This window comes from Alosa alosa, chromosome 1 (genome assembly GCF_017589495.1).
Source record: "Alosa alosa isolate M-15738 ecotype Scorff River chromosome 1, AALO_Geno_1.1, whole genome shotgun sequence".
In the NCBI taxonomy this organism is placed as follows: Eukaryota; Metazoa; Chordata; class Actinopteri; order Clupeiformes; family Clupeidae; genus Alosa; species Alosa alosa.
Genome location: NC_063189.1, coordinates 18335065 through 18357246, shown reverse-complemented (window position 1 = coordinate 18357246; position 22182 = coordinate 18335065). Strand labels below are relative to the sequence as shown.

Below are 22182 nucleotides of genomic sequence, written 5' to 3'. Positions count from 1 at the left end.
TGTTTGCTATTCCTGTGTCACTTGTTTAGTGTATTGCGGGAGGGTTTTGTATTTCACAGGGGAAAAAATCTCATAGTCTTGAAGGTTTCATTGGGAGTATCTTGAGCTTAGAACAACTGCATGTTACCGAATTAATGTTGTTCATTTCATATTGATGTGTTGTGTATTTTTTAATATTGGTTTAACTGGAGGTGATGTTGATCACAACCAATATTTTTTAGGTTGATTAAGAAGCTGTGTGAGCATCGGATCACGCAGGTGATGTGTGGCAACCAGCACTGCATTGCACTTTCCAAAGGTAGTACTCTGCACCCTCAGCCGTCATGCATTAGATTTTACAACCATGCAATTCCTCTTTTGGTTTCAGTGAAGTCATTTAACTACAGATGATGCCATTCAGACAAACATCTAATTTAGGGATTATGTGTGCTTACTGTTATTTTTTCTTTCACTGACACATTGGAGCCTCTTGAGCCTTTTAAGACAACAGCCCCCTTTGCTCTATTTATACAAATATTAAGATAGAAATTTGACAATTTGATTAACCAGGAAAGCATAAGTAAACACTCTGTTATATGTCCTGCTTCATCCACACATGTCTAGTTGAGACACATGAATGCAATTCTTGCCCTGATCTCTTCCCTCTAACTCTGCTTTCAGACGGGCAGTTATTCACGTGGGGCCAGAACTCCAATGGTCAGCTGGGTCTGGGGAAGGGGGAGCCCAGCACCATGTCCCCCCAACCCCTCAAGTCTCTGGCGGGGATCCCCCTGTCTCAGATCAGTGCTGGAGGGGACCACAGCTTTGCCCTGTCCCTCTCAGGGGCCGTGTTTGGCTGGGGCAAAAACAGCGCTGGGCAGCTGGGCCTGAATGATGAACAAGGTAAACATGAAGGGAGTTCCAATAAAAGACCATCTTTTAATTAAAAAAAAAAAGTTAATGTTAGGTGCAGATTTAGGCGAGGATCACATCAGCCAGTGGCAAGCGGCAGCAGCAAACATAAAACGCAACGCTCAGACCATAATAAGTTTTGTCTCGTTCCTTAAGCAACACAATTGAATATGCACGTGTTGCGCTTTGAAGTTGAACCAAGTTCAACGCTCAGCTTGCTCAACGCTAGCGTTACGCCAGCGTTGCCACCGTTCTGCTGCCGAACCAAAGAGAACAGTAGGAAACCTGCCGCTTGCTAATGTGAGCCCACCTTACAGTTTGGTAATAAGCACAATATTGAGAAAAGGTTGTGAAAAGAATGGATTCGCCTTTTTATGAAGAAAATATAGGTATCTATATACTATGTGTTAGGTGGTGATGTACAAATTAGTAATAAGGATGGGCTTGGAGTTTCCAAGAACGAGGAGAACAATGCATAGGTATCATCTTCTCTCTTAGATCAAAAATGAAACTATGCCTTGTATGTTTACAATACAAAGTATTAGTGGGGTTAAATGCTAATCTGAAACAGGTTTTCCATCAGACCTTAAAACCAATAAGATAAACTACTAGCCCTTTAACTAGCCCTGATTAATCAGATACACAGACAGCAGTACATATTAAGTATTCTAGTGTGTTTTATTTAGCTCTTATTATGACCGCCGCGCAGCGAAGCGGCGTCATATAGGTTTAGTCAGATTTTGTTTGTTTTTTTTCTTTTTCTTTTTCGCATGTCCAAATTTCCGTCAAGGATCCCCTGGACACTGTAAGACCGGGGTACACGAAACTTGGTGGGCATGTAACCCCACATGGATAGCATGGAACCTCCTTTTTTCGTATTGATCTGTAGCCCCCCCGCTGGACTGGACCCCCCGAAAGGAGGGTAGGGCAGACACAGTTTTCTGTGAATATCTCGAGAACCGTAGGGTTTAGGAGGACCATTTTTTTTTTGTATGTTGACAGGGTTCCCACGGGTCCTTGAAATCCTTGAAAGTTTGTGAATCTGAAAAAAATCATTCAAGGCCCTTGAAAGTTTTTGAAAAGAGACATAAATAAATGGAGGTCCTTGAAAGTCCTTGAATTTCTTTTTGAGGAAAAAAAATCCATACAATTACGTACAATTCCGCTTATTAACATGTACACGGCCAGCGTGATTTCTGCGTGTTTCCCGCGTGTAGTGTTTGTTGCCCAAATATTTAATTTAACATTCTGATGAATAAACAGACATGTTCATGGTAACGAGTTTAACTTGTTTAGGACAAGTTTATTTCAGTTCAGTTTTATGCAAAATACAAACATGAAAAATAGAATAGGCCTGTCATATGACCAAAATTAAAAGAAAACTGTGACAAGGTATCCTTGGTCTGTTGAGGTAACATGATTTAACCATGCCCGCGCTTGAAATTTATCAACACATTACAGTAGGTCCTTGAATTTAAGGATATTGGGCCTGGAAAATCCTTGAAAGGTCCTTGAATTTGATCTTAACCAAGGTATGGGAACCCTGGTTGATCTCAAAGGGCCATGTCAACCCATTCCATAACCACTCATTTCATGTATAGCGCCACCTAGTTAAACACAAAAAAGTAAAAATGAGGTGTTGTAATCGCAGGTATCTGTGACCTAACATAGTCAAAACTGCACGAAATTGGAAGTGTAGGATCATTATGACACCCTCTGAATGCACGCCAAGTTTAGGGAATTCGTTCATGGGGACCACACAATAAATTAATTTATGTTATTATACACCAACTGGCCTGTAGGTGGCCGGAGACAGTTTTCTGTGAATATCTCGAGAACCGTGGGGCCTAGGGAGGTCCACCTTTTTTTTGTATGTTGGTCTTAAGGGGCATGTCAACCCATCCCATTACCACTTATTTCATGTATAAGCCACCTAGTTAAAAATTAAAAAGCAAAACATTAGGTGTTTTCATCACAATATCTCTGGCTGACATGGTCAAAACTGCACGAAATTGAAAGTGTAGGATCATTATGACACCCTCCGAATGCATGCCAAGTTTCGTGGACTTTCGTTCATGGGGGGCCTTACAATAAAATAATTTATGTGTACATTTAGTGACCGTACACCAACAAGGATTCCCCGGACACTGAAAGACCGGGTACACTAAACTTGGTGGGCATGTAACCCCACATGGATAGCATGGAACCATCACTTTTTCTTTGATCTGTAGCCCCCCCGCTGGACTGGACCCCCCGAAAGGAGGGTAGGGCAGACACAGTTTTCTGTGAATATCTTGAGAACCGTAGGGCCTAGGATGACCAATTTTTTGTAAACCCATTCCATATGCACACATGTGCATAAACAGATACACGCACACACATACATTCACAGTAATCCTACGAATGACACATACTCACACAGTAGACATGTATACGCATGGATGCACATGCACACACACAGGCACATAAACAGGCAAACACACAAGCACATGCACATGCACGCACACACACCCACCCACACACCCACCCAGACATAAACATAAACATGTACACGCACACATGCACACAATTCAAGAATTTCTCAGAATTATGAACAGGCAAGATGGGGGTGGGGTTGTATAAAATGTATATTACATGTGAAATCTATGAACTAATCATGTTTTTGTACTTGTTGTCTAGCAGATACCAGTGAGAATTGAGTGTGCATAATGCAATTCAGTGAGACAGTTAGAATCATATATGCCTTTCAGCGGGAATTTTTGTGGAAAACATGTGCTGGACTGGGCGGCGGTCATATTTTGTACCGCTCTGCGGTACATCTAGTTCAGAATCATTGTAGTGGTTCAGGACATGTCTACCTTTTGGTTTTTTTCCCCAGATCGTGCAGTCCCTTGCCACATAAAATTCCTAAGGTCACAGAAAGTAGTGTACATCAGCTGTGGAGAAGAGCATACTGCTGCATTAACCAAGGTGTTGTACATTTCTTCTTCTGGCATAGAAGAGTTTTTGAAGTCATAATTTCCATTTTAAGAATTCTTGTTTGTTGTATACAATTGTAGAAATGTGCAAAGAAAACCAATATAGAGGGAATAACTAGATTATTTACTCCTTATTTACTGATGAAATAGTCATCATCTTCAGTCCTTACTGTACGTACACACCGCTGCCGACTCGAGCTGCAAAAGATATAGGAAGTCATTCATTTTCAATGGAAGCCGGCTTCTCTCAGCTGCAAGAAGCGGCAAATCCGTTGGCGTCGCGTTTTGGGTGTCTTGAGCGACCAGAGCGTCAAGCAGAATTGAAAGTTGGTCAACTTTATGCTAATGAGCTATGACGCGGTTCAGCGGCAAACGACCAGTAATGTAGAATGCTGCAACGTCAGAGCGGCCAAAGCGTCAAAAGCTTCCCCGTACTTTTTGACAGGCGTCTTTGACAGGGCGGCCAGAGCTTCTTTTGCAGCTCAAGTTGGCGAAGATGTGTACGTACGTACAGTTACTCATCACAGGGAACAAACCCACATTTTACACCTTCTTTTTATCTTCCTATCGTGTGTGTGTGTGTGTGTGTGTGTGTGTGTTTGTGTGTGTGCTGGGGCAGGACGGAGGTTTGTTTACATTTGGAAACGGCTCCAGGGGCCAGTTGGGCCACGACTCGACCAACAATGAGCCCCTCCCTCGCAGAGTCCTGGAGCTCATGGGCACAGAGGTGTCCCAGATCGCCTGTGGCAGGTACGCCCCAAACACCCCCATATACCCCCAAACACCCTACATCACCTCCGCTCCTTTCCCTCCAGACCCTGGAGCCCCACTCCCCCAGAGGAGAGTCATCACGGCCACATACAGACTCTGTTACGTGTCTGATGAGTGTCATAACAAATAAGATACTATCAAGACCAGAAAATCATCACACTGGAGATGCTAAGTCATGGTTGAAACCCTAGAAACAATGTAAAGAACTGTCCTTTGTCATATGAAGTGTAAACAATGTAAAAAACTGTCCTGACTTTGGCAGCGATGTGTCACCAGCGAATATGGTAGAGGATGCGTAGTGTTGCACAAGAGAATTGCCAGCGGGAAGGTGGGATCAAATGCAGTAAGTGGGTTGAGCCAGGTTAGATTCAATTAATGAAAGGTTTGGTTTATTCTGACCAATATCATTGTTGAGCAATACCTTTTAAAGGGGAGCTACGCAGGTTTTTTAGCTTAATTTACCTTAACTGAACAGCTTCGGAGTCATTGGAATGGTTACATGACTTTTTTTCGGGTTGAATGGTGCCCATCTCGCTTCCCTCTAGTGCCTGTGAGCGGAAAAAAACACCCTTGCTACTCTTGGCCGGCGGGCCGACGGCCTCAGAGACAGAAAGTCTCGCAGCCTCGCTATGTAACGAATTGCTTTACTGCACTACAAACATACATGCCAGGCACCGGCTAGAACAAGGTAGCGATGGAGTTTCTCAGACATTTGTCATGGCAGAGCTAGCGAAAAGAAACAGAAAATGAGTAAACCGTTGTCGGAGGAACAGGGAAAGAGGAAACCGCAGACTGACAGATTGAGGAGTGTCGTAAATTATATACTCTGAAGCTGTAGGGGGAGTTCTGCAGAAAAACCTGCGAGGAAACGGCGAATAAATTGCCAAAAATGCATAGTTTCTCTTTAAATGCAATGCGTCAGATGAGATTACACTAGCCTTTGAAATATCAGTACTGTGCATCTGAATAGTTTTTCAAAGAATAATATGTAGGCCTAGTATTTCTTCTGCTCTTCCAAACAATTAAATTCACAAAAACATTTTTGTAGCTTTTCAGAACCATTTTAAATACCGTATAACATCCAACCAGGCTGTTAATCTATGTAGTAGATATGCAATACATATTCAATTATGAGATTATGAGTCATGCTGATTCGCTTTTAATAACTTAGGAATCCTGATGAAATAGCCTACTCTAAAAATTATGTTATAGCCTAGTTAATATCTGATGACTATGATAGTCCTACTATTGTAATATTATATTATTTTCTGGCGTTTATTATTCGTTTAATTGGAAAGATGCAAAAAGAGGATTGGTTTGTCTGCCTTGTTTCATAGCGTGCTGTATGTGAACACCTTGAATAGTTTGGAATTTTCTGTTGTTTTATTTTTATTTTCTTATCTTATCATCACCAGTTTTTAAATATGAACTGTAAGAAAGTTATGATACTTTCTTGTGAGCAGTCCTGTGCGTTTACATGTTTCCATTTACTCATGCCCCTAATATTTTTCAAATTAAAAAGCGCTTACTGTGTGAACGAAAGAGAGTGGACTAAGATCAAATAGTTCTTGCAAACTTGCAAAAATGCAATTCTTTGCACCAGGGACGGACTGGGACAAAAAAACGGCCCTGGCATATTTGGCCCAAGTGGCAAATCGGTCGGGCACACCGAATTAAATACAAAAGCCAAAGGCCTGTGTGGTGGAAAAAACTCACACCTACCCGTTCAATTCAAGACCAAATTAGCACTCTGGTAAACCTTGATCCAAGGAAATACACTGAGACAAAAGTAGCAATTGAACTGTCTATATTTTAATCACAATACTACACAGCCTGACTAAGTCATGTAACACTGAGCAGTAGAGTGAATGTATATTCTGCAGAATATTTAACCCAATTTGAGATCTGCGCCAAATTTGAGGCTGAAGCAGCTGTGCTCCATCCTTTATCCTCACAAAGGGTCAAAGGTCCTCCTATTTCCTATATGCAACAATCCAATCAGAATTTATTGTCTACCTTCTCAGTAGATTACTGACGTCTTGGCAAACCAATAAGGCATATGACATCAATCCCCCTTACAAAGCGTTTTTGGGTGTTGTCATGGAAACTTTTCTATCCTCAGATAACCTTTTGTCCTCTTACTTTGCTTAATTTTCTTGTTAACCAAATATACATGTAAAGCTATGGTCACACCCCAAGAACTGTCTGCAACTGCCATATTCTTCAGCTGGCAGACTGCAATCAGCAAAATAATGAGCTGACTGACAGACTGAGGTTAGTAAAAACCTGAGTTATGAAGAATAAATAGCTGATGGACAGGCTAATGTGTCTCTGACCGCAAACACTTGGTGTGTTCAGATGGCCCTTCTCTACAGAAAGTACAATCTTGACCTTTTGTCCATATTCAAGTAGGCTATACAAGCAATTATGAAAGAAGAATTTCTGCTTGAATTCAAAATATCATTTCAAATTATTCAATAGGCTACATTTAAACCATACAATGTTCAATAGCATTACCAAAACATTACTGAAGCTTGTGTTCACCTAGATTATGGTAGACCTTACTGTAATTTACATCAGTTACTATCACTATAGAACAAAATAAACAGGGCAACTTTTGTTGCCTGTTGGTGGAAATATTTGTATTCCTGTAGGCTACCTACCTACATTGCTGGTACATTTTAGAACAGTAGCCTACAGCTATAAGAGCTAATTCACTTAACTAACTAATGTCTTGCGTTATATACAGCTTAGTTGGCTTGTGCATTAATATGACTTTTTGTAGCCTACATTTCCGTCAGTCTACAGTATTTTAGCCCATTTTACCAAGAGAAACATAGAACCCTTTCAACGGCCTACTTTAAGAGACCAACCACTACTCATGCTGTTGATGTTGCCTGACGAGCTGTTATTGGATCAGTCCAGTGTCAGTATGGAAAATGAACGAATGGGCCGCTGACTGTCTTTCCTTTGAACCGATTGTTGGCCAAACAAATTAAATTATATAGCCTATTTTATCGGCCCGGGAAAATGCCCGGTATGCCAGGTGGCCAGTCAGCCCCTGCTTTGCACATTAGCTAGCAAAATGATAATAATCTTATATTAGAAATAGAGGGTGGAAATGTAGGCTACTAATAGCAGCAGCAAGCAGTCTAGGTTGAACTGGTGTCAGTTTGGTAGGCCTATTTAATTAATGATCGTCACATTGACATAGTTTGAATAATGAAGTGAACCCTCTCTGAACTCCAAATATCAATTCAGTAAATCACTTACAATATGATACAGTGAGATAGCCTAGGCAACTGTTTCGGACACCCTACCATGACGTGTTATTAATGATAAGCTATTTGCAGCCAATATCGCATCGGCATTAATTTGCTATAGCCTACTCCTTAATTTGCTATAGCCTGTCCTGCTTATTATTTCACATAGGACGGCAGAATGTCCCATTCTTACAATAAAGGGATGTGGACATTTATTTGCTGATATATAGATCATAATTTAATGCTAGTTGCATGCGATTGGTTTATTCAAATTCACTTCACCAGAGGGTGCTCGCCCATTTCAGAGTCCCTGCCTTGACATAGATTATCCCGAAATTCCTATATCGCCAGAGACATTTAATACACCTGAGCGGGAGAAAAGCCTTTATGACATGAAGACATCGCTGCCAAACTCGAGGCCATGAAGTTAAACATATTTTTTTTTTTTTTTGCAGGGACCCTTTCCACGGTATCACTGAAGGTTGGGCCTAACAATATTTTGAGCCTTGTTAGCTTAAAGTAGCGACTTACTTTGACGTAGTGAATTTGCCCCAAGGCCATTGGTATGCTATTTCCTATTCCGGTCAAACTCAAAACCACTCTGATTATCTTTGTTTATGTCCCCAACAAAAGTTTCCACTTGTTATCATCTGAAAATAGACCCTATGTTGTCTTTAGACCTGACTCTTCCTTTAAAGCTCACCCCACTGGTTCAAATCAGGAAACTGAGATAAGTATAAGATAAGTATATATATACTCTTTTGATCCCGTGAGGGAAATTTGGTCTCTGCATTTATCCAAATCCCAATCTGTGAATTAGTGAAACACACACAGCACATAGTGTACACACAGTGAGGTGAAGCACACACTAACCCGGAGCAGTAAGCTCTGGGAGCAGTGAGGGGTTAGGTTGGGTGTATGTTAGGTGCCTTGCTCAGGGGCACTTCGGCCGTGGATGTGGGCATGGGAGAGCAGTGCTCAACCCCACCCACATTTTTTCCTACTGGGTCGGGGATCGAACCGGCAACCCTTCGGTTACAAGCCCGAAGCCCTAACCAGTAGGCCACGGCTGTCCGAATGGAGCGCTGTAGATTTTCAGGAAAGAACAGTGTGGCACACCATTTTTATTTCTTTTCCTCGATCGTGTTGTGGGCCGTATGAAAGTAGTATGTGGGCTAGGTCTGGCCCGCAGGCTGTACTTTAAACTTGAAACAGGTTGTCTGTGTCAGACATCTAAAGCCAATATTGGATACTAATCCGGTTTGGGTTGTTGTGGAATCATCACTTTCACTTTCAAAAGACACTGTTATTGACAGAGCTGTCAGTAGGTTTGTTTTTGCCCACAATAATATTCTGATGGTGGTAGTTTGACAGCATTCCTTTCTTAGTTATGGGCACAAACTGTCACGCCCTGGCATCCATGCCCTTGCCAGCTCAGGTGGCATCATTTCCAGTCATTCATTCATTGTATTTAGTCAAAAATTACAAAGTAAACTAACAGCAAAATTACGCTTGTCTACTATGTCTATGCTTTGAGGAGGGCTGGACCTAGCCATTTCCCCACATGTTGACAGGTTGGCAAATTTATATTTGTGGATGAAATGGATTGGGCACTGCTGAATTTTTGTAGGATCCTGAGAAGAGCTTTTCTGAAAGGGTTATTAGTAAAGCTGTTGCAGCAGTCCTCTAATTAGACAGACTGGAGGCCCTGAGTGGCCTTTTCTACATGAAGAATTCCAAGGCAGGCACTTTATTTAGATATTATGTGAGTTGTGGCTTCTGTCTCACGTTGTGCTCTTTCTAGACTGGACCGCTTCTGACATGTGTACTGTGCACTGGTGATTTGATTGCATACCTCTGTCCATGTTTCTAGGCACCACACCCTGGCATTCGTGCCCTCATCCAGCTTGGTGTACGCCTTTGGCTGCAACACTGATGGCCAACTGGGCACTGGCGCCACGACTGACGCCAAGACCCCGGTTCCTCTCTGCAGCGTGCCCCCCTCCTGTATAGCAAGGCTTCAGTCCTCAGGTGAGTTAGTGCAGCTGCAGCTAACAGGCCTATATGGTACACACCTGTACAGAGTATCCTAACTACATCCGAGTGAGCGACTGTTGTGTCACATCACAATGCTCTGCCCACACTGAATCCGTTAAACATGCCCTCCTATTGGCCCCAGCCATGGTGGAACTGGCTGGGGCACCTGCACCGTACACCGGCGACCCGGGTTCGATTCCCTCCCCGTGGTCCTTTCCAGATCCCACCCTGACTCTCTCCCACTCGCTTCCTGTCATTCTCAACTGTCCTGTCACATTAAAGCCATAAAAAGCCCAAAAAATATACTTTAAAAAAAACATGCCCTCCTATTGCCTCATATTTCTCGTTCAAAATATTAGAGCAATGCACAGCACTGTGTCTCGTCATGCCGACAGTTAGGGCATTCCAATTGAAAACAATGAAATGGAACTGATTTTACTCTGATTCACTCGCATAGTGTGTAGTTGGTATGTACACTGTATATGCTACACTGACAAACACCCACAGTTTTGACCAAAACAAACACACACACACACACACACACACACACACACACACACACACACATACAGGATAAACATACTCACACAGGGAAACAAACAAATAGTACAGGGTCCACATGCATGGACATCTCAGTCCCTGTATTAAAGATGCACTCCAGCCAATGATTAACCCCTTAAAAGCTCTTCTATGTTCCTAAAAGATATATATTCATATTTGTTTTCATGAAGAAACCCCTTCATGGCCTTGAAAGGGCTTGTATGCCTCTCTACCCCCTCTGCCTCATGGCCTTGAAACGGCTTGTATGCCTCTCTACCCCCTCTGCCTCATCATCCGTTTGACAGCATTAACACATGTCAGTATAAGACTACTAACTCTGCCGTGTTAACTTGCTCATCTTGTAAAGCTAAATATGCAGATTGTATTTTGCCCAATGAGGAATCCGCGCTTTGTGGTGAGTGGGCTTGGGAGTTTCACATGAGTGTCCTTTGCTATTTCGGCACTGAATGTCTGAGGTTTTTTTTTTGGGTCAAACAAATGGCTTTATCCTATGGCTTCTGTTTATGGGCTAAATTTGGGAATTTGTTTAAAAGAAACTTCAGTATTTACTGATACCACATACAGTATATTACAAATGTAGGGTACATTATAAACATGTCTACAGATGATGGTGCCAATTGCTTGAAGTAAATGAGCTAAATTAGCCAATTAAGTAATCTAAGTCTTGCACATAAATAACATGCTAGGTACACCAAACTATGTTATGTTTACTAAGATCACCTTCTTTCTTCACAAGGAGATAGCCAGGCGTCCAGGACAGGCAGATTGAGGGACCGCTTGAGTGAAGCTCTCAGCTGCTGCTGGAGAAGCTCAGTACAGGGTAAACAAATGCCTTAAGAGGCAACGCTAGCATCTCCGGCGCATACCACAGCTACAGTAGGTAACTAACAAAGTGTGTGACACTAGTTAGAGATGCCTGGGAGGTGCTTTGATAAAGCAGTCGTGCTGAGGGCTTGAATGGTAAGGATGAAATGTGAAATGTGTTTATGAAAATGTGTGACCACTGTCTTCACACGGAGAGAAGGAGATGGTCTGCACACTGTATATGGGCTCCAAGAAATACTTTATTTATTTATTCTCAAAAGGCAACGTTTTGATCTCAACAGATGAAGATCTGTTGAGATCGAAAATATATAGAAAAAGATTTAGAATAAATAAAGTATTTCTTGGAGCCCATATACAGTGTGCAGACCATCTCCTCTCTGACACGTTTTGTCTGGCACCTGTTAAGACATATTTTGGATGTGCGCACCCGTTTCTACAAATGCTGTCTTCACGCGACCATTGCATAAGTATATTTTATTAAACTCCATGAATCATTATCACAGTTTTAAGCCTGGTGCCTTTAAGGTTTCATGTAGACGAGTTAGCTTTTAGAATGCAGATTTTACTGCTTGTGGTTTCACTATTTCTAACTCTTCCACTCTTTCTCTCCACCCTTTGTAGATCCAGAGCATTTCATCATTAGGAAAATCCACTGCGGGGGAGACCATAATTTCCTGTTGTATGGCACCGATGAAGTGAGTAATCACTGTGAATGTTAGGCCCTGCTTCCCATGCTGTCACTTTGACTTGGCTGATGGTTGGTTGATGGTATGCAGATGGAGACCCTGGCTTGGTTAAGGGTTGTGTTGATGGAGATGCCAGAGGTAGGACATAAATTCAGGCGGTACTGAGTCTTGGCCGATTGGACCAATTTGGCAATAAAGGTGTCAGGAACTGGAGGATTTGGACAAAATATGACCTCGTGGATTTGGTTGTGTTACATGGCTTTGATTAGCCAGAGAAAAACCCATGCTTTGATTTTTCTTTACCACAAGGGGGTGCTATTATGTAAGCATTATAGGCCCTGAGTCTGCCCATAAAAGATTTCTCACATATTTACATAACTACCCAGAGTGATTATAGTGCCAAAATATTGCAAACTAATAATAAGAAACTCCTCAAAATCCTATCCATGAGTGGAAGGAGCAGGAAATTATTGGGGAGGAAGGCATTGTGTTGGTCTTGTGTGTTTGTTTCTTCTCCTGCTTGTTTTCAGTCTCTGTGTTCACTGGGGAGGCAGTCAGCCCAAACAAATGTGTCTGTTGTGTCTGTTTGAGGAGAATGTTTTTGTCAAACACGGAGATCTCACTCCCGCTGCTGCTGCTGCTGCTGTGTTAACAGGACTTGGCGCTCCCAGAGGACTTCCGTGTGATAAACACCACCAGGAGCATCTCACTAATTAATTACGAGAGCCTGAACATGCTCAGACTGAAGCTGTCCGACAGCACAGACTCCAACATTACCAAGTAAGCGACTGTTGGATCATTATGATGAAGGTGTCTGTGAAGTCACTTCTTGTCCTCAATGGATTATAAACTGTAAACAAATCAGCTAGCAATAAATCCTAACGCCTCCACAGAGTAATAAAGTCTGCTTCGTCTTTTCTTTCCATAGCGATGCCATTCTATTGCTCTCGTCCACTGCATGTTGGAATGCCAGCTTTCTGGACCAAAGGTGAGCTCCATGCACTCCTGTCTGGTGCAATGCATGTTGGGACATAGTCCAGGGTAAAAGGGTGGACTTGGTGGAGTGTGATGCGAGTGGCTGTTGACTCCTCGTGTCTGCTCTCTTGAGAATATGTTGCGGCCAGAGGATTACATGATTTTGTGTTTTTCGGCCAGGTCAGATTCTGTGGTTAGTAATAAGAGCCGTGTCAAACACAAAGCCCTGTGCTGAGTCATGAGTTTAGGTCATGGGAATGATTTATGCGCCTACATCAGCATATAATGTCTTCCTAAAATCACGTGGTTATCCCTTAATCTCTCCAGATGAAGCACTATTTTAAAAAACAAAAACAAAAAACACTTTGACATTGAGTTGAGAATGTGTCTTTTGGCTCACTTCCAAATACAACTCAAATCCAATACCATTTTTGGAAGTAAATAAAATATAATTTGAGAGAATAGATCTTCTCATTTCCCTTCACAACAATTTGTCTGGCTGTCACCTGCCATCCTTTTTTCTGACTTGTTTGGATAGGGCACCCAACCCACTGCCTAAGATCACGTTTACCCAGAAAGCATTACAAAAAGCTTAGCTCTGGGCTTTGATAGATTTGGAGAGATGTGATGTCATGGAATCGCTCTCGTGCCAACACAAGCGATGGGTGCAGGTATCGTCTGGCATTAGAGCACAATCGCCCATATCCATCACCAGGGCTCTGGGCTGTCAGTCCGCTGTTTGCGTCTGGCACAACTTTACAAATAATGTCCATTATAGATATGCAGACGGCCGGTTAAGTATGCAGGTGTTTTCCCCCCGTTTGTTGTGTCCACTGTGCTTTGCTGCCAGGTGCCTTCGGCACTGTTGCCACGGTGAGCAAATCCAGGTGAGGGAATTGTCTTAAATACCTGCCGCTTATTCCCCGTCCTGTGGTCCTCATGTTTATCCTGAGTGCAGTGACAGAGAGGGAAAGATCACAGGTGGGGGGTGGGCACCTAAATCCACCTCGCTGCCCACCACCCCCTCCACTGTTGCAATGTGTCAGAATTTATCAGCCTTTGCCTCATCCCAAAATATACTCTAATCTCATCGCACTACTTCAGGCAAACCCAGCACACGCCCTCACTACTAGAGTGTGCTTAGTTTGACTTTAGTCATCCCGGATTAAGGCCATTCGCATCCATATATTGGGATTCAGTTCAGCAGCTATTGGAGAAAGTTTTTAAGGCAAATGCAATAAAACTGCAAGACTAGGCTATCGTGGTATCGTTTTAAGTAATAATATGAAGGTACAATAGCATTGACCTGAAAATCTCTTATTATATTTCCATAAATATTTAGGTTTCTGTAAATTACTCTGTAATTTTTTGTCATCAGTTTGACATTTCTGTACCTTTATTTTCAACAGTGATGATGGACACTTCAAAACCAACCCCAAAATCCCAGGCATTGACCTCAACTCTGTGCGACTCCTGTTTGACATGCTCATGAAGCCAGACTTCTCTAGACTGTTGGAGCAGGTACAGTGACCACATCGAAATCTCATTGCAGACTCTCAAGCTGCTGTACTTTAAGCACACTCTGAATTGTTGCTAAGAAATCTTAGGGAAGAAATCTTGAGGGAAACCAAAGCACAACGCAGGCTTGGTCAGGTCGAGTATGCATATTGTCGAACTGTCTGTGTGGTGTGTAGAGAGAAAGAGGAACCTCTGGCCCATAAAGCAGCAGTAAAACACATGCACATGCACATGCACATGCACATGCACAATGCGGCATCACAGTGATACACACACAGGACTACAACAGGTCACGACCCAGCCAAGGCAGAGCAGTGATGGTGTACAAGAAGTGCAGGTCTAACTAGGGCACTACAGAAGAGAAAATGTGGTAGGTCAATAGCAAAATATTTGACAGAAAATAATATACTGCAACAAATGAACTTCATTAGTGCCAATTAGTTGCAACAAGGCAATAGTGTTCAGGTATTAAAATATTGAAATGGTGTGTGAATGAAAGGGCAGGGCAGCGTGGTGTTGTATACTGTGTACGTTGCTCAGTGGTCAGGCCAAGGGACCGTTGGAAGGGAAGGGAGAAGGATGTTTAGGTGCTTGACTGGCCAAAAGGAAGAAGCTGTTTTGCAGTCTGCTGGTGACCGGTCAGATGCTGCTCTGTCTCCTGCCAGATGACAGAGGGGCTAAAGGAGCAGGGTGGTGGAGCTCTGGTGCTGGTGACTTTGTAGGTTCTGCAAAGAAGAGAGACCCCAAAGATGTCCTTACTGTATGATGCACAGCATTGGGTACCACTGTCTTGCAGCTTTACTAGCCAGACAGTCAGGATGCTCTGTATTGACCGGGAGAGGCCTTCCTCTGTGCACACACCAAGCTAATAGTTGACAACACAACCACAGATGAGGCAGTGGATGCAGTCACTGCCCGCCTGTCCTGAAGTCAACAATCAGTTTCTTTGTCTCATATTTCACATTCACAGACACATTGTTGTTCTGTCACCAGTCTGCCAGCCTCTCGACCTCTCCTCTCTATCATCATTGTTGACGATGAGACCCACCACTGTTGTGTCATCTGCGAACCTGATGATGTGATTTGGTCTGTGTGTTGCCACAAAGCTCTGAGTCAGGAAAGTGAGCAGCAGTGGACTGGATGCCCAGCTGTGGGTGGATGTTGTGCCAGGGTTGCCAGTTCGGACTGATTGCAGACTACCGGTCACAGAGAAAAGAATTCACTTACAGAGAGAGCTGACCCGAGCTTCAATCAATTACCAGTACTCTCTTTTTTTTTTTTTCAGTCACATAATTAGTGAACAACTCTATAGAGTTATTAGCATCACTGTTAAAGGCTGCATATCCGACCATGTCTAAGTCAGTGAATTTTAAACTAGTCTTGAAGAGCTGAGATGCCCCATCTGACCATATTCTTACCTCATTTTAAAAGGCTTTGGCATGTTTCAAAAGTGGTCTGTATGTAAGATTTGGCACAACAGAGGTATGGTCCGATGTTCAAGCCTTGTTCAGACCTTGGATGTCCATGTAAACAAGGTCTAATGTATTCTTCCCACGTGCAGCATAGTTGACGAGCTTTGATCCTGTTTTGGTGAAGCTGCGTTGAGGTTTGTTTGTTTTGACTCCAGGGAATGGCAGAATCCAAGGCTACATGGCCTTTAGTGGTGAGCTCTGGAACTGAGTCACCCCTCGTTTTGCCCCAAGTTCTCCTCTGCTCCATCGTAAGCAGCTCTGATCTGGTGTGTGTTTGCCTGCTGTGGTGCCGAGATTAGATGGTACACACACACCACTGGGCTGCACCCCACCCGACCCCCACCCCCAGCTCCCAGAGCAGCACTGACTCATACAGTGTGGAGCCAGACAGCTAATACTAATGTGTGCAGGATTTTCTGCCCCACGGCTCAACAGGATTCATGATTTTGTTTGATGTCCAGACAGTCTGTTTGTTTATTTGTTTGTTATTTTCATGTCTTTATTTCTTTCTTTTTGGGATTTCTGGCTGTGGACGTGGTTAGAACGTGTTTTGTGAGATGATGTTTGTCTTCACACACCACACACACCATGTTGTTTTATAACATGTATTATACCTTGTAGGATGCTAGGTTGCCCTCCTTGGTTGTAGTATCTTCTGGTATCTACAGTAGTAAGGTGTCTTGTCGGTATTGTTTTTCTGATCAACATTTTTTTAATTCAGGCAAAGATAAGACATGGGTGTGAGATCCATGGTGTCTTTTTCTTTTTAATTATTATTATTTAAATGACACACAAAAGTACACAGTGACAACAATTAACATACACATACCGGTAGACACGACAAAGTTCACCTGTTCACAGAGCTACCTAAGCTTAACTAGCTGTATTGAGCAGCAGCATGTACACAGTTATTACAAGGAGCAGACATAGTAGTACCAACATTCATAGGCTGAGGAATCAGCAGAAAGTGGGACCATGAGTCTTCATAAGATTCCGTCATAAGATTGTTTTTTTTAAAGATGCAGTAAGCTTTTCTAGATTTGAGTGATTGGTTCAAATCAAGATCCATGTTGCCATTAGCCCTTGTCTTCATGTGTCTCCTCATATGATATCATCCTTGTTGACACTAATATAGTTCTTGTGAATGATCTGAAACATGATTACTTCTAAGCCATTTTTAGGGTTAGTGTAGAGTGTAGTGACTCATAACCTGTATCAATAGTAATTTAGGTTGGTAGAGTGGTTGTGCAGGAGAGGCCAGGTGCAGGACAAGGTGTAGGATAAGGTGAGACAAAAGAGAATGTCTAGACACCGGAGTAACTCCCAACAGGATCTTAAAGTTTGGGAGCTACTCCTATGTGCGGACATTTAAAATTTGATTTTGAAAAATGCAGCCTTTGCGATGCAGCCAACAGGCTGTGATGGAGCTCTGCTCTGAGGGGCCTCCAGCCGTATGCTAACTCATCTGACTGTTATACTCGCATGCCTTTGAGCCCCTTCATGTGCTGAATCAGGCTAATTAGGTAGCGGTTGCTAATTAGACTGTGCTGGAGGGTAGATGGCTAGGAGCAGGGTTTAGCGCCCAGGCACTTGAGAGTTCTCCCCCAACACTGCTTGTGCACTTAACATTGCTGTGTGTGTGTGTGTGTGTGCTCACTCGTTCTGTGTGTGTGTGTGTGTGTGTGTGTGTGTGTGTGTGTGTGTGTGTCACTCGTTCTCACTGTGTGTGTGTGTGTGCTCACTCGTTCACCTCAGGCCACCAAGAGCTTTGAGAGCCTGCTGATCCCCCAGCTGCCCTGCTCTCCGCCGGACGTTGAGGCCATGCGCATCTACCTGATCCTGTCCGAGTGCCCCGCTCTACAGGACTCCAAAAACTACATCTCCCTCACCATCCCCCTTGCCATGGCCATCCTCAGGCTGGACGCCAACCCCAGCAAAGTGCTCGGTAAGCTTCCTTTCGATCCCCTCAGCAGTTGCTACAGACCTTGTTTCTATGTCTGTGAACGTATTGGCAGAGCAGGCAACCTTCTTGGAGCACCTTGTGGTGACATGATCGTTCTAGTGTGGGATACTGATCCCCCCTCCCTGTCTTCCAGATAACTGGTGGTCGCTGGTGGACTGCGAGGTCTTCTCCAGGCTGGTGGAGCTGTACAAAAGCATAGTGGTGTTCCTACTGACAGGAGGGAAAGCCCTACTCATCCCTGCCTTTCTGGAGAGCTACATTAGCGCTACGCTAAGACTCCTGGAAAAACTCCACAAGGTAATTCTGCTAGGCAAGAACCCCAGTAAACCTGAAGTTTATGTTTAAATGAATGGAGAATCATTATTTTTCCAGTTAAAACTGCTACCAACAGACATGGAAAACTGTGCCGAGAGTGCTGGTGAATTAGTTTGGTTTGCTAAGCGTGCCTCATGCCCTCTCCTGCCCCATGCTCTCTCCCTCTGTGACAGGTGAACCTGAAGGCTCAGCATGTGGAGTATAATTGCTTCTACATCCCTGACATCACCAGCCTAGTGGACATCCAGGAAGACTACCTCAAGTGGTTTCTGAGCAAAGCTGAGATTGTGAGGAACTTTTCTTCTCCTGTTTGTTGTGCTATCACTTTTCTTTTTCTTTCTCTTTCTCTCTCAAGTAAAGCTTATTTGCTTTTCAACTCACATAGATTGTGTCAAGGGACGGAGTTGTTCTTAGCTTGAGTGTTGTGTGTATACATGTATGTAGTGTATGCTGCACTTGTTTCCAAAGAAAAGGTCCAACCTTAGGCACAGTTGTGAAACAGAGACTTGATGTGGAATTTTGGTTGTTTATGGAGTGTGTGGGTGTGTACACACATTGATGTAGTTTCTTGGTTGTTGTTGGAAAATCGTTCGATTGGTCTTTCCAAGGACTTAGACAGTCTTTGGCTGCAGCGGTCAAGCATAGGCACACTGTGGAATTTAGGGCATGACTGTTAGTGTGTGTGTGTGTCTGTGTGTGTGTGATTGTGTGTGTGATTGTGTGTGCGTGCGTGCGTGCGTGCGTGCGTGTGTGTGTGTGTGTGTGTGTGTGTGTGTGTGTCCGTGCGCGCGCATATGTGTGCATGCGCATATGTGTGCATGTGACAGTGGACATGGACTTGGACCGTCCAATAGCAGCTCCCCTTTGCTGAGGAGACACTGATCTTCCCTAAGAAATAAGTGGTCCAGCTTCCCAAGTCTTGAGAACAGGCTTTAGGCCATCAGGAGCTTGTCATTCAAAGCATTCAGTGCCAAACTGGCATATCCAGTGTGACCCAGTAATCTCACCATTCATTCACCTGACACCTGACTCACACAGCTCACCTGCATCACATAAACGCATCAGTTGCATGCACAAGCGCATGTCTGAGTACTCTCCCCATCTGAATCATGCATCTCACTGATTCATTTTTATTCTCTTTCTCTCCACAGAAAATTAGAACTCCTGCAGTACAGGTATGGGATGTCACCTTTTGAATGTGTTTTTAAACAGAAAGAAGTCAACCAATGGGCTCAGCCCAGAGTCTCTTCATGTCCCAGTTTGTGTTCTCTTGATTGAGCTTCAGCAATCACTGGCTTTTCTGACTGCCGTTATCAATGATTTCTCTTTCCCTGATGTAGTGTGTCAGTGTATGAATTGGCCCCACTCCTGACGTGGTCAGATGGGTCATGGTGCAGGTGCCTGTGGAATTAAGCAGTAGGCACACTGCCCAAGCAGATCCATTCTAACAGAAGAGTCTGTGTGTGTCTTTCAGAACTCTGTAACCCTATGTGCCTATCCGTTCATATTGAACGCTCAAGCAAAGACAACCATGCTGCAAACAGATGCCGAGCTGCAGATGCAGGTATAGGACTACAGCCATCTTTTTCAAATTAGATTGGAAACACTTATTTTTTATTTAACTATGTCACACTTACAGCATATCTCAAACTAAACTGAGTTTAGGCCTGTTTTTGAATGACAAAGATGAAATGATAAAGCTAATTTAATAACTTGCCATTTTGCTTATTGATCCTATTAGTCCAAAGCACACACATGGGTGGGTCAGTGACGTACTCCGACACTCCACAAGATCACTTTAGTTCATTAGTTCATGCTCAAAACATTATGCATGTTGTGAACTACAACTGACAAGTCTGTATGTGTAAATGTGTAAACTACATTCCAAAAACATCAAGGGTCATTCCTGTTAGCTCATAGTGTGTCTGTGTTGAACTAGTCTGTTGATGTGTTTTTCTGTGTAACATGCATACCAATGATTAAATCATTCTCTCTTTGTGTGTGTTTGTGTGCGTGTGTGTGGCTGTGCTGGTAAGATGGCAGTGAGCGGTGCCAACCTGCACAACGTCTTCATGCTGCTGACGCTGGAGCCCTTGTTGGCACGCAACCCCTTTCTGGTGCTGCACGTGCGGCGTGACCACCTGGTCAGTGACGCACTGCGAGAGCTCACCATCTACTCCGACGTGGACCTCAAGAAGCCCCTAAAGGTCAGAGTTCAGCACGTAACACACAGGAGTGTAAAATGGTGGCGCCGGTCAGTCAAGGTGCAGAGAGGCTAGTTCAGCTCCGGCCAGTGAGTGTGATTGAACTCCAAAGATATTGTGTCTTACTTCCTTTACGATATTAGGGGAGGCTAAGTCTACATAATGTATCGGATCGCCCCCTATTACCACCAGTCCCGTGTTTCCGTCCTCTTGCGTGTATGTGTCACTTAATATTAATTTCTATACAAACTAAGACGGTGGATTCGTAAAGAAACGCAAACACCCACATCATAAGTGTATCTAAATTAGCTATGTACCAAAAATGACATTTTACCGTGACTCGAAGAGCTGTAAACAGTGTTGTAAGGCTGCGTGTACAAATCCGCTTGGAGCTCCAGTGGAATTTTGAATTGCGACGAGAATTCTCAGGCAAACCATTCATGTGCAGTGTGAATGGGTGGAAGTAGACGACCCACCAGGCCAGCACTAACCTCCGAACGTGGTAAACAAAATCGGATATTTCAGGCAGTAAAAGCCCCGGTAAGAACCAAACCAGATTTTGTTCAAATCTACACACCTATGGCTACTGAAAAATGTAAGGTTAATTTATCAAATGTTATTTTGAAGTATTAAAAAACACTGTTGTTTTAGAATTTTCGAACGAAATGGGTGATAATTGGAGGTGTTACGATACATGTTTTTTATATATATATATATATATATATATATATATATATATATATATATATATATCTATCTATATATCAGCAGAAGTTCATATTTTATTTTTCTGTTTAGAAGTAGCAAAGGTACAGTTCAGCTAACGGTATCATATGACTCCTATACTGTTTTCACTGTCAGTGAAAAACTGGATTGGGTACTTGATCATTTTAAGACATTTGTCTCAGGCTGTAGTGTGATAATCATGAACCAAAACAATCGAGTTTCCTTTCCTATAGTTCTTGTTTATATAGTTAGCAAATATATCTTTGTACTCCTACTGTGGCTATTGTACTACATTCCACTTTCAACATCAAAGCTCGTAGAGGGAACATCAGGTTCGTAGAGGGAAACTTTAAACAGTGGGCTGGCTGGCTAGGCTGCTCTCAGACTGAGCGCGTGTCTCTCTCCCCTGCAGGTGATCTTTGATGGGGAGGAGGCGGTGGATGCTGGGGGGGTCACCAAGGAGTTCTTCCTGCTGCTGCTGAAGGAGCTCATGGACCCGGTGTACGGCATGTTCACACACTACTCCGACTCCAACCTGCTCTGGTTCTCTGACAAGGTTAGTGCTGCACTCTAAAACAAATATCAGGACTTTATATGCATTTGTACACGGATTCCCAGTGGTTAAATACATTTTTGGGGTGGGTAAGATGGAAGACAGTGGTTAATGTTCCTGTTAAATGGGGATCTACTTTAGAATGAATAGTTAAAAGGCTGAGAAGAAACTGTAGATCACAAGAACCCTTCAGCAAAAACATGCCTCTGGAAGGGTGGAGTGCATCCGCTTCTGACCAGCTTGGAGCGTAGCTTAGCCTTGTTTAGTCTTGGCTATAGATGTTATTCAGGTCTGACTCAAATTATCAAGGGATCTTGTATTCCTGTGTTTCAGTGGCATGATACTACACACATTGTCGTTGTGTACAAATTGAGAATGGCAGGCATAATATGAATATGATTGATTGATGTGTCTGGAAATTTAATAAATATAAAGCTAAAATTA

General features: G+C 43.2%; 1 protein-coding gene across 3 annotated transcripts in view; it reads left to right on the top strand.

Annotated features, from left to right (window-relative positions):
* Positions 1-22182, top strand: part of herc3 (HECT and RLD domain containing E3 ubiquitin protein ligase 3) — a 41817-nt gene that overhangs the window by 5143 nt on the left and 14492 nt on the right. For 2 of the 3 annotated variants that reach the window (XM_048243390.1, XM_048243397.1), the window contains exons 4-20: positions 222-298; positions 661-882; positions 3770-3861; positions 4489-4619; positions 9777-9934; positions 11238-11321; positions 11948-12021; positions 12668-12792; positions 12941-13000; positions 14397-14508; positions 17733-17922; positions 18074-18237; positions 18429-18542; positions 19407-19430; positions 19730-19819; positions 20292-20462; positions 21598-21741. In XM_048243390.1, the coding sequence (XP_048099347.1) occupies positions 222-298; positions 661-882; positions 3770-3861; positions 4489-4619; positions 9777-9934; positions 11238-11321; positions 11948-12021; positions 12668-12792; positions 12941-13000; positions 14397-14508; positions 17733-17922; positions 18074-18237; positions 18429-18542; positions 19407-19430; positions 19730-19819; positions 20292-20462; positions 21598-21741 (2032 nt within the window). The remainder of the gene's footprint in view (positions 1-221; positions 299-660; positions 883-3769; positions 3862-4488; positions 4620-9776; positions 9935-11237; positions 11322-11947; positions 12022-12667; positions 12793-12940; positions 13001-14396; positions 14509-17732; positions 17923-18073; positions 18238-18428; positions 18543-19406; positions 19431-19729; positions 19820-20291; positions 20463-21597; positions 21742-22182) is intronic. The other variant, XM_048243405.1, reaches the window with a different exon arrangement.